Source organism: Scardinius erythrophthalmus, assembly GCF_964197995.2.
Source record: "Scardinius erythrophthalmus genome assembly, chromosome: 2".
NCBI classification, from domain to species: domain Eukaryota; kingdom Metazoa; phylum Chordata; class Actinopteri; order Cypriniformes; family Leuciscidae; genus Scardinius; species Scardinius erythrophthalmus.
In genome coordinates, this window is record NC_138222.1 from 48,639,276 (window position 1) to 48,651,917 (window position 12,642).

The following is a 12,642-nucleotide window of genomic DNA, read 5'->3' on the forward strand; positions in this document are numbered from 1 at the left end:
TTAGTACAGTTATTATAAGCCTGAATACTAAGTAAGTCTGTAAAGGCAGAAAAAAAATGACTGTGAGTGGTCCATTAGAGGGTCAATTAAAAATTAACAACCTGTGGGCCTTAAGATGGATGGCAAAGACTAATTATTGACCCCAATGGAAAACCAGACACCATTAGTTGTTTTCTCTTTCCAGGCTTGGGTGTGTCATTGACTGCCCACATTAAAGACCAAACTATTGTCTCAGTTGTCACATGAGCTGGGACTGGTATGTTAAGACCTTAAAAAATAACCAAAATCTCTGTCCTCTTCCAAAGGTACAGTACATGTACGTGCTTTCATATTAAAATTAGCTGTGCAATATAAACATATAAATTTAAAAAATATAAATAGATATTAACTTAAACGTATAAATCTATATACAAACATACAATCATTAAAAATGAATATATCAAATAATAACAGTATAAAATTAAATATATATTTATGGGTTGTAACAGAGAAATACAGGAAACTATAATTAAAACTGTTCTTACCCTGACATTCCTTTTAATAATGTCCCGGCTCATGAGGACCCGCCCTTCGGACAAGTCGATGTCAGCCAGAGGAACGAGGGTCTCTCCGATCACCTCATCACGTGAAAAGCGGTCGAAACTCAGCACCATGAAGTGCAAAGCCAGCTGGGAAACTCGTGCATACGGGATTCCGTAGAAGCTGAAGGTCTCGTCGAAGGCCGGGTCCAGAGTCTTCCTGAGTACACGTGTCTTCACCTTGTGCTTCTTCTCAGGCAGCAAGGTCAGCTTAATATATGGGTCAGAGGTCAACGACTGCTCATCCGTGGGGGACAATCCATGTGCTTCCTTGATGTGAACCATGAAAGCCTTCTTCTCAAAGTTGTACTCAACTGAAAAGAAGAGAGTCCCCAGGCCACCATCTTTGTCCTGAGATTTTTCCACGGCCGGTGTTGGTGTCTGACTGGATAGGATGCTTTCTGGAGTACCAGCATCCTGATTACCACACAGCCCAAGAGGCGGGATGTCCAGGTCTGGGGAACTGCGCACTTTCAGTTGGAGGGTTGGTGGCTTGGAGGTAAAGTTCCCATTAAGATCTCGATTCTCCAGGTCCAGATGGAGCTCTGGCCGCCCACCATTGGGACTGAGGGTCTGTTTTCCATGGGCTTCGGGTGTCTTTTCTCCTCCAAACTTCTTCTTTCCATTCAGGCTCTCAGGATAGATGTCAACCCCCTTCAGCATGTGGACAAACTTATAGGGTGGGGTCTTGTTATTGGTCTTGTTGGTTTTGCGCTGACAGCAAATCCATGCAAAGATGGAGACGCTGAAGACCAGGCCAAACACACTCACCACTGCCACGCTCACAGGAACCTCCGCTATGTATAAAACAGGAAATTGGGGGGGGGGGGCAATAATATATATTTAGATTTTTTATAGATATATGTAGTCTTATTGTTGATATGAAATTTAAAACACCTTCAACCAGGAAAGGAATACGGAGATTATATAAATGTATTTGCATCATAGGCAACACAGACACTGACATGTGTTGATGTTAACAGTTGTGCTGATGTTAACAATGCAAAAGAAAAATAATGCCACTTCTAAAATATAAAATCATACTATTTATAAAGGACTGTAAATATCGATATGGCAATGAAAGCCTGAGAACTCACAATCATGTGGTAGTGCAGTAGTGTCTGGGAAAATGGAAATTTCCGTTTTCAAGGTGGGTGCAGCACCTCTGTGTTGAATTAGCTAAGGTGCTCTGTCAGCCTTATTTTGTCCTTCTCTCAGAAAACAAATCATGTACTTTTCTGTAATTATTAAGTGATTTTTAAAAGCTGCTGACAAGGATCTCAACGCGTTTCAAACATTTTCATACACCAGTGATGTCATAGGCTACTAATAGAGCACGCGCCTATTTATGTCTGTGCCCGCGCATCAGAGAAATCAGTACTGACTGAGCCACATTACGTTTCCAAAAAATGTAATAACAGATCTTTAACCGTGCACAAATCAAATTTATTCACCGACTATGATAAATAACAACCATTTACTTACCGAAATGTTCTTCTTCTGTCGTCACTGGAGCCATTGTATGCGCGCGCTCTGTCCAAGGTCCTGAAAAGATGCTTCCACGATTCTTCACCGCGCGTTCCACTCGCCCGTCTTTCGCTTTAGGCGGAGAGAGACACAAGACTGAATAATTTATTGGTTGTAGTAGATTAAAAATGTACGCCTGTTTATTGTTGTTATACAAAACAGAACTAGCAAGATTTTCCTCCTTTCCCAGAGGTTTCTTCACACCCGCCCAGTGCTGATACTCGCTGCGCTATGAGTGTGCCTGAAAAGCGTCGCCTCCCCAATCCTTCTCCTCTCTAGTGAGTTCATCGCTTCTGACGCAGTTCTGACGAACACAGCATCTGAAATCACTGCCCTGCGCACTGATCAGGCCTGTTAATCATTTTGATTGCCAAGAGTTTACGGCTTGTGTGTTATCAAACGTGTCTGAAGAAGTTCCAGGTGAAATGGTCTTTGCAGTGGGTCTATTAACGTAAATAGGCTACACACATAAAAAACTGGGAGTGGACCTGGTTTTATTTTCTTCTTTTGCCAGCAATGTATGATCTTACGTCTTTTAGGCCCTAATTTAGCTCTTAGTTTGGATTTGGTAACCTCCCTGTCATCTACATCTTTCAGTCCTCATTTAATATCTGTTTAATCAATTAAAATCTGCTTGATGGTGTCACCTTCACATCTTTCTTAATCAGTTTGAAGTTGTAATTTAATATTATCAGTAGAGTCCATAATCAACATGCAGTAATCATCTAAAACAGAAAGAGCCCTGCACCTTTTTCAGCATTTGTGGTGGCGACTCCAAATAAATAGCAGGCTATATTAAATAATCTACCTAAGTTAAAATGATTCTCAACTTTTATTGAAGATCATATATTCTTAAAACATCTGGAATCATACAATTATTTGTGGTTTAGTGCAATGGTTAATTATTTTCATCTACTGACATTCCTAGTTTATATTCAGTAAATAAAGGAATACAGCAGATCCAAGGAAATATTCTTTCTTGCCTAAGATATGAAGAGGCCTCTAAATTGACAATGTTGGAGTCAAAAAGTTTGAGAGCCACTGGTTTAAATGAAGCCATATAAACTCCATCTTGTAAATGGGCTCTTGACTGTAAATGGACACTGATTTCCGCAACAGCCACATTGGAATAATGTAATTTTCTCTGTGAAAACACAGCTGTAACAGTAAACATTCACTTCAACAGAACCTCCCTTTTCACAGACTGTGATGACACGTTTCCACAGTCATCAACATTGCAAATCTACTAAAGTTTTTCATACTTAATTAAAAAACAAAAAACATTTAATACACATTTATAACGCTATATATTGTGTTATATTAGGCTACCTTGTTGTCAGTCAATAAAAACACGAATTAACGATGCGAAGCTGTTTCTAATACAACGACTGTGACGGCAAATTGGACATTTTTATCTTTTCTTGCGAATGTGATTGTCACGATTCAACAAGACAGAGATAGGGTGATGAACCCAACTGCGGGAGTTTATTCAAGCATAGGGATACACTGTAAGTCTTTTCAATGACAGCTAGGCATAAAAAAAAAAAAAAGTCCTTTAAAGCAATCACAGAAAGAAGGCGAGTCTATCAAACGCAAACAAGGCTAGCTGTTCACACGTCCTCGGACTGGGAATGAAAATAATCTGCAGCGTTCAGGTGGAACAGTGGTCACGTGGTACAAGTATGAGCTCTCAGAAAATTCCCAATTTTACGAGCTGTAATTACGAGCTCTACGAGGACGTGAAGAAAATAATTTAAACGTCTGTGAGCTTTATAAAATATTTGGTTGATAATTTATATGCATAATTGTATCATAATATTTGCATTTGATCGAAAGTGCATGTATAATGTTATGTTTTACACTAAACAATAGGCTACTTATTTCCCAACTGCATACTCCGACTCGTGCAACTGCAACTTTTTTCACATCTTTCTATGGCAGAAATAGTAGTATGCTGTTAGTATGCGGTTCCGAGTTCAGCCCTATTCTAGTACACACACACACACTAGCTCGTGCGCACTCACTTACTCACTGTCACTTGCAATGCACACAGTGAAGGCCTGTACTGAAGGTGGCAGTAACAAAACACTTGTCTGTCTGCACCTCTTGTATAGTAGCCTATTGTTTTACAGTTTTTCTCGATTGGTTTGGCTCATTTCTTGAAACCGAGATGACATTCTCAAAACCATAAGGTCATTTGGCCAAACAGTCTTACAGTTCTGCTCAACATTATAGCTCACTAGCAAAATCAAATATCTTTCCCCAAACTCTTCTTCCATGCTTCAAAAGCAGATTCCTTTCCCATATAAAAGGTCAGTACAGTCAAAATAGCACAGATCCTTCTCAATTGCCTTGGCACATGTGCATTCATTTAGTGCTTTTGTCAAAATAACCTGGATGGTTTAGCACAACACCATGGATCCCCTGCAAAAGCTTATATCTCTCCCAAAACAGTTTATCCATGTGTCAAAACTAGATATCCTTCTCATATAAATAGTCAATGCCCCCAAAATGCATTATACCTTTGGCATTGTTTAAGCACTGCAAGTCAAAATGCTTAGACGTTTTGTCACTGAGGCACAGGTCTAGCAACAGAATACCACTATGAATAAAACTAAAAGATTTTACAGTAAAATCAGCCTCCAATAAACCACTCATACTCAAGGAAACTGTAAACATTTTTATTCGTACAAAGAAATGTTAACATTAGAGAACATACTGTGAAAAGAAAACATATACAGGATTCTGTAAATGTGAACAGTTATAAACACAAACAAAAAACAAAAAAAACTCCAGCCTACCATACTGTAAATAAAGTTTCAGAACTATAGTACAGTAATATTTTCAGTGGTCACCATTGTCACCCTCTCTTTCCTGGCCACCATCCTCATCCTCCTGGCCATCGACGCGCTGCTCTCTGTTAGGCCATAAATTCTCATCCACATCGCAACGGATATTTTCTCTTGCGATGCAGCGAGGGAAGAAACGGCGTGAATGTCTCAACCATCCCCTACATTGATCCCCTGTGATGTCCTCACATGCAGCATCCATTGCATGCAGCAGGGCCCTCTGGTCTTGAGCCTGATGCTCATACACTCTCCACCTCCAAGCTGAAAAAAACTCCTCAATTGGATTTAGGAAAGGAGAGTAAGGTGGAAGAAACTCCATTAGCATCCGGGGATGGGTGGTGAACCAGGTTCTGATACGTGGGCCACGGTGGAAGTTCACATTATCCCACACAATGACATAATGTGGTAGCTGAGGTCCTTCTTCACCTCTCTCATTTTCCGGGATCAGATCAGTATAAAGGTGGTCCAAAAAATTGAGGAGCTTTTGTGTATTGTAGGGCCCTAAACTGGGAATGTGTGTGGCCACACCTCTTTCTGATATAGTGGCACACATTGTTATATTTTTATATATATTGTTGATTCTGAAGGTAAAAAGGATAAAGCAAAACAAAAAAAAGTGGTAACCATGTCTTACTGTAATAGTGTTACAATGATAGACAACCCATAGTTGACTTACATGCACATACTGGTACCGCAGCTCTTTCACTCTGTCAGAGTTTCTCTCAAATGGTACCCTGTAAATCTGTTTCATGGTCATCTGATGTTTCTTCAATACCCGGTCTATTGTGGAGATGCTGATAGAGTTTATATTTTGGAACATTACATTGTCTAGGATTGCATTACGAATCTGTCTCAGTGTGATGGCATTATTTGCAATGACCATGTTGCATATTTCTCGTTCTTGTTGTTCATTTAGAAGTTTTCTTCTGCCACCCACTTGAGGCTGTCGTCCAATCCTAGACATACAAGTCAAAGGTCAACACTGTAAATTTGTTACAAAATGAGTTACCAATGTAATTGTACTGCTGTTTTATGGTACTAAAAGTGTGATGCACTGCACAGTGACTGGAATACTATTCACAGTATTTTCTCCATTTTTTTTCTTTGTCATTTTTATAGTATCATATAACATCACATGAAGATATTACAGTACTCTAGGCCTACACACACACCAACACTGAATAGTTCAATAGAATAGTTCTGTACCTGTTTTCCCTGCGAAAGGTTTGGATGATGGAGGAGACTGTAGACCGAGGCACATTAGGCTGCACTCGGCGACCTGCCTCTGCCATTGTGAGGCGATGGTTTATAACGTGGTCAATAAGGGTGGCCCGGATTTCATCTGGGACATCATGGTGCCTCCGTGCTCCTCGGCCTCTTCCCCCTATTCCTCCACGCATTCTCACTCCTCCTCTTCCTCTTCTTCTTCCTCCTCTTCCTCGAGCAGGAAGTTGCTGTTGTACTTGGCGAGGTGCTTCCATGTTCACTCTGCAAATGAAACTGGCCCCGGGCCAAGCTCTGTCTATATACTTTTGGCAGCAGTCCTTGTCATAGACAACACCTGTCAGGTAACTAAACAAACTGTTTGATTGGTCATCTGAGATGTGGGAAACTGCTCCTTCGTTAGTTCTAATTTCACCTGATTGATTGTCAAGTACTGTCATAAATTTATCAAATGTTCCAAGAAATTCTTTCATGGTATTATATCTTTGACTAATTTTGACAGTTGAACAGACAATTGTGCATATGATGACTTACACAATGAAACCATGCTGATATGTTTTGGAGAGAGTAACCATTTCACTGAAAAATCAACTAATCAGTTTAGATCAGCAAGATCTATTTATTTGGAAAATGTGCTAAATGTGGGCTCATTGTGCTAACTGTAGCTACTTGTACATAATCATTTGAAAAAAAGCACAGAGTCACTTGAGACATGTACTAAAGCATTTGCAATTTGATAAAACCAATGAAAAATGACATTCTGTTGTGAACAATTGCAAGGTGGTTTGGAGATTTGTCCATGTTATTTTGAGAATGTCATCTCGGTTTCAAGAAATGAGCCAAACCAATCGAGAAAAACTGTAATATGCAGAACAGAGACCTGAGTCACCTGACTCAATATTATTTAAAATCAAATTGGAGATAAATGGTTATTGTATTTACCGATTTCTTTTTTTTTAAATGTCAGACCAAATGTATTAGATCAAACTTCTGGCCTACCACCCACTGCATACGTCACGGCCACCGCCTCGTGCTCTTTCTCGGGGTCGTTTGGGCAACACTGACATCTGCAGGCTGATTTGTTAAGTGACTGAGCGTACAAAACGCTCACTAAAAAAAGTACTGAATTTGAACATCAGGAACATTTCGAAGCACAATTAATGAGAATATGACAAAAAAAAACAACAACAACAAAAAAAAAAAAAACATAGGTTGACCCTTAAAATACATCACGGTTTAGAGGCAGATTCCTTTACTTTTATTATGCAGGCAGCGCTCGTGCGTGCGTAAGAGCAACGGGCGCGTGCGTCAAGAGGAAGAGCCGCAAGTCTCTCCAAAATGGCGACGACCATAGAGAGTGGCAATGCTGGAGCTGCAAATAAGAAAAAACACCTCGGAATCCCCGAAGCAATATTTGTGGTCAGTGGGAATATGACATATAGTTAATTTTCATGTCCGTATTGTCGATAGTTTCCCGTGAAATCTCTGTGTTGTTGTGTTGGTTTTTTAAACGGCTTTCTTAGGTAGAGAGCGCCCTGCTCTTCTCCTTATAAGGCTGCAGGCATTGCTTGCTTATGTCTTGAAGGAGTAGTGAGCTTTGAGTGACACATAAAACATGATTAACCAGTATTTAAATACTTGATGGGATAAATTTATTAATGAAGCTCTTAAGATGCTAACTATTACTGTGGTTCTGTAGGAAGATGTGGATGCCTTCATGAAGCAGCCAGGCAATGACACAGCAGACGCCGTGCTGAGGAAGCTGGATGAACAATATCAGAAATATAAATATATGGAGCTCAATCTGTCTCAGAAGAAACTCAGGTTTGACTATGATTCGTTTTAGTTCGTTGTACAGTAATGATTAGTTTCTGTGTCAATTCTAAAGGATGCTCTGCGTCTGTATTGGTTTCCTTGCATTGTTGTAGACTACTATTGTCCTTTAAAGGGTTAGGGTTACTACTGCGTTTAATAATTCTAAATTATCACACAGAGTAAGGATAAAATATTGTTGCTTAATTTACTAGAAGCTGACCTGTTTTTGTTTTTTCTTAGGTTGAAAAGCCAGATTCCACAAATCAAACAGACGTTAGAAATTCTGCGGCACATGCAGAAAAAGAAGGTAAGCCCATCACTCCTTTAAGATCAGTTTTAACTCCTATATCTCCATATATGTGAATAGATGGAGTCTCGCAAATCAAAGATCCGCTTTCTAATTCCTAAAAATAGGCCTATTGTTTCTAAATGAGCTGCCCCATCCCAATTCTTTTACTTGTATTATGCCCTAAAAGTGTGTACTCTTGTCTTATTGTTTAGAAAAGAGTGTGTAGCAGAAGAGTAGGCAAGTTTAGGAACATACTACTGCGTTTTTAATGGGCTGCGCTGTTACATAGTACATCCTGTCACCGTAAACTGGCCTGTCAATTATCTTATCACAGTTAAGGTCTGCTTAAAATGAAAATTCACCCTTTCTGTTTTGCTGAGTGCATGTTATAGATCTTATTGTGATCTGTTGCTACTTTTGTTGTATTGTGATTTTAACATCCTCGTACACACATTACACTTTTCAGTTAATTTAATTTATGCTACTAAACAATTCTTCTTACCGTATTGGAGAGAAAAGAAGTAGCACATTGCATGCAAATTCAACAATGTTGTTGCAGGTTAGAGATGAATGACTCAAACCCTTTTATCTAAACCTCTCTACTTAACATCAGTCTTGCATGTCTTCCACGTTTGTAGGTTTTTAATGCTCCTCCAAAGTGCAATAGGTTGTGGTTAATATCATCCTAATAGTGTTCATGGATCTGAAATTCGAATCTGCACTCACTGGATATAGTGGACTCTCTGTGTACTTTTTGGACACTCATTTCCACATACTATAATTAGGGACACTAATTCTAATGACTATTTAGGATGGATAGTATGCTTAATGGGATGCTGCAAGTCTTTTGTTCATTGTCATTTTCAATCACTCTTGCATTGTGTCTCTTCGTTTTGTTTGTTTTTCTGTCCTGATTTATGTATGTCCAATCACAGGACACTACAGATCCCATGGAGACACATTTTCTGTTGGCTGATAACGTCTATTGCAAGGCCTCTGTCCCACCCACAGATAAAGTGTGTTTGTGGCTTGGGGTAAGTGTTGATTGCTGTATCAAAAATTGATCCAATTTACTTTTTTATTAACCATCTGTCATATAGAGATTACTTGTCATTTCCAATCATTTCCTGACTGATAAAATCAAGCACTGTTTTAATTTGTGTCATTGGCTGCATCATTTATATCACAATAGAAGTAAAATGAGTTGTGAACACCATATCACGTTTTAATATTCCTGTTTTGACGATATTGATGATTACTGCCTATATTTGAACATGTGAAATGTATACCCAATTGCTTCAATAAAATATTTCTGCTAAAGGACAAACACTCAAGTAACTTTTTGGGCTTGAAAAACTTTCATGTTGATAATGTCCAGAAACATGTCATTAATTGTTATTATGAAAACTTGCTTATGGGTATTGTTTTGGTTCATTAGGCTAATGTCATGTTGGAGTATGATATTGATGAGGCTCAGGCGCTGTTGGAAAAAAACCTGGGTACAGCTTCCCGTAATTTGGACTCTCTGGAAGAGGACCTGGACTTCCTCAGAGACCAGTTCACAACCACTGAAGTCAGTATCCTTAAACTATGGCAAATATAGAGAATCAGGTTTGATTTAATAATTTTCCATAGTGCTCATTGTGTTTGATTAGTCCTTTACTCAAAGTATTTATTTTTATTATTGTCACAGTGAAAACAGTTACTGCTTAATATTGTTTTGTGGAAACCATGATTCAGGATTCTTTGATGAATAGAAATTTCAAAAGAACTGCATTTAGGTGAAATAGCCTAGATATTTTTCTAACATTATGTCTATAAATAATGCATTCCCTGCTGATTAAAAATGTCAGTTTCTTAAAAAAACAACAACTTTTGAACTGTAGCATATGCATGTATCTGAAAGAGATGAACCTGTTCAGTATTTAGATTATCAGTATTTAATGTGGAGAGCATTGAGACATTGCCCTTTGTTTCTTGTTATTGATTAAGTAATAGTAAATCTTGTTCAGATTTAGCATTGAGGTTAAAATTAATGAGATGTAGCTGTGTTCTCATAGTCCACATCTGCACCTGGTTTGCGCCCAACCTGGTCCATTCTACACATTTCCATCAAAAACATATATATATATAATTTTTTTTTTTTTTTTACAAATATCTTGACATGGTTGAATGAATTTTGTTTTATACATTCTGACTGTTACCTCAAAAGACAGCTTGTGATTACATAAAGATTCTGAATGAATGACTTTAGTTGGTAAAATGTTCTCAAAGCTATGATGAGTATGATTTGACAGTTATGTACATTATCGGGCTCGATACATTATCGGCTCTCAAATCAGTGGAAATGCAGGCCATTTGTGAGAGAGATGAACGATGTTTCCAGCCACCTATTTTTTTGGCAAGATCTAAAAATTCTAAAAATGTGCATACAAAACTTATGCAACTAATTGAGGCTGATAATTTTTTTTTTTTTATCTGATAAGAAGATATGCGCATAAACTATGACGTTAAACAAATTTACTGAACAAATCCCTCGATGCGTAGCAAAAAACTCTGCCTCAAGAGAGGATGTGATTGGATACCTGGACTAACCAGTAGACCAGTTTCATTGCACAGAATCTCAAACATTGGTTTGATCATTCTGAAATGCCTGAGCCAAAGTCTGTCATCAAAATTATTTGGTTTAATTCCCTCCCAGAAGCGTCTCACATGATTGTATTCCCAAACACCAGGCATCCGAACGCAAGATAACATGACGACGTTTATTGCGTTTCGTCTGCTCACTCTGAAATGCAACATCCATTTTTATTACAGATATTTTGCTCCAATTTCCCCTAGAGTGACGATTATGTTCTCTTGAACACAAGATGGAAATAGTCCATTATTCACAAATGTTTTATGTAATATTTCAATTTTGCGCACAAGTTAAATTCGCAACTTTGGATGGAAAAATAGCTATGGACAGATGCACTGGCTCCAACACTATTGGTGGAAAAGGGGTAATTGTGTTTGTCATAGCTGTAATGTGATTGAAACTGTTAGCCTAATATTTATCAATGCGGATATTTATGTAGATGATGTGTGTTGCTTATGTGATCATTGAGTGAATTTTGCTTAGGAACATTTCACATCACATTCTCTGCCTCAGAAAACTCTCATGGTTTTTAATGGAATGAAATCTGTAGATATCATTCAAGAAAGAACTCATTCAGGCAAATCAGAGACAGGCCATAAATGCCACCTGTTCTCACCACCTGTTAGAATCTGTTTAGTGAAAGATTTGTTGACTTGCGTCATCTAAGTGGAACATGTTCCTCCTGGTTGTGGAGTAAGGAGAAAAGCAGAAATAACTTTCCTAAGTTTTCAGATACACCTTAACCACTACTCACAGATATGGCACGTGTTTACAATTGGGATGTCAAGAGAAGGAGCAAAGACAACCTCCTCAAATCTGCTGAGCAGTCCTAGAAAAGGAGGCCTAGTTTGGTCCCACCGCATTCGAATTCCTTCCCCATCAGAAAATTCACCAACATCTGTCTGTTTGCACCAACTGTTATCTATTGATTTATTACTTTTTAAAGTATTTTTTCAAGTAAAAAGGTGAAAAACATCAAACAAAATAATAATGGTAGTTTTTTTTTTTTTTTATGATGAATTATTAGCTTTTTCAGATGGGGGTTCTCTCCATAGGGTCTACACATTTGTCTTCCTCTGTGCCCTTTTTCCTTTCATTTGATGTTTGGTAAACATTTGCAATTTCAGTTCTGTTAAAGCTAAACTGTAAAGCTGAACTCCTATGGTCCTATTTCTTTCTCTGGAATTTTTCTTGCCATGTCTTGGTGAGATCATTGTCAAAATGCAGCATGCAGAATATCAGGGGGACATCTTGTTTCATTCAATAGCCTCCTTTCTTCTCCACTTCCCTTCTCCTCCTCCGATGTCTATTTTTCATCTCTTGTCCTTCATCTGTGCTCATTTGTCACATTGTAGCCATTAAACACTGAACAAGGAACTAATAATGAAGCGTTTTGAGAAGGCACAAAATCGATGAGCTGGTCTGTGTTTTTAATCTGCGTAGCTTTTTATAATTCCTCGTCTGATTGAGGTTCTGGCAGTGAGCGAGATGAATAAGCTTTGAGTGCAACTAATTAAATATGTGCCTGCAATTCTTTCCCTTTCTTTCAATCTTTGGCAAGCACTTGTGCATTACTGAAACTACTAATTTTGTGTTAAACTTCCATTGCCTTTCAATTACATTCTTTTGGAGCAGCACAACTATTAAACTGATAATATCCTCATTAAACTGTAAATGACCCCTAAATAGTGGGTGGAATGTAGATATATTGTATAATATACA

General features: G+C 38.3%; 2 protein-coding genes across 2 annotated transcripts in view; one reads left to right on the forward strand and one right to left on the reverse strand.

The window, feature by feature from the left end:
• Positions 1-7,228, reverse strand: part of LOC308680450 (synaptotagmin-4-like) — a 10,798-nt gene extending 3,570 nt beyond the window's left edge. The window contains exons 1-3 of the mRNA XM_081348581.1: positions 7,178-7,228; positions 2,064-2,177; positions 525-1,375 (exon numbers count right to left, since the gene is read on the reverse strand). Coding sequence (XP_081204707.1) covers positions 525-1,375; positions 2,064-2,097 — 885 coding nt within the window. The 5' untranslated portion in view covers positions 2,098-2,177; positions 7,178-7,228. The remainder of the gene's footprint in view (positions 1-524; positions 1,376-2,063; positions 2,178-7,177) is intronic.
• A 15-nt stretch (positions 7,229-7,243) lies between these two features.
• LOC308680483 (prefoldin subunit 3-like) lies at positions 7,244-12,583 on the forward strand. The gene is made up of 6 exons (XM_081348613.1): positions 7,244-7,597; positions 7,878-8,002; positions 8,234-8,300; positions 9,218-9,316; positions 9,721-9,859; positions 11,677-12,583. Exons 1-6 carry the CDS (start codon positions 7,517-7,519, stop codon positions 11,751-11,753), a joined length of 588 nt encoding a protein of 195 aa, XP_081204739.1. The 5' UTR covers positions 7,244-7,516; the 3' UTR covers positions 11,754-12,583.
• Positions 12,584-12,642: the final 59 nt, after the last annotated feature.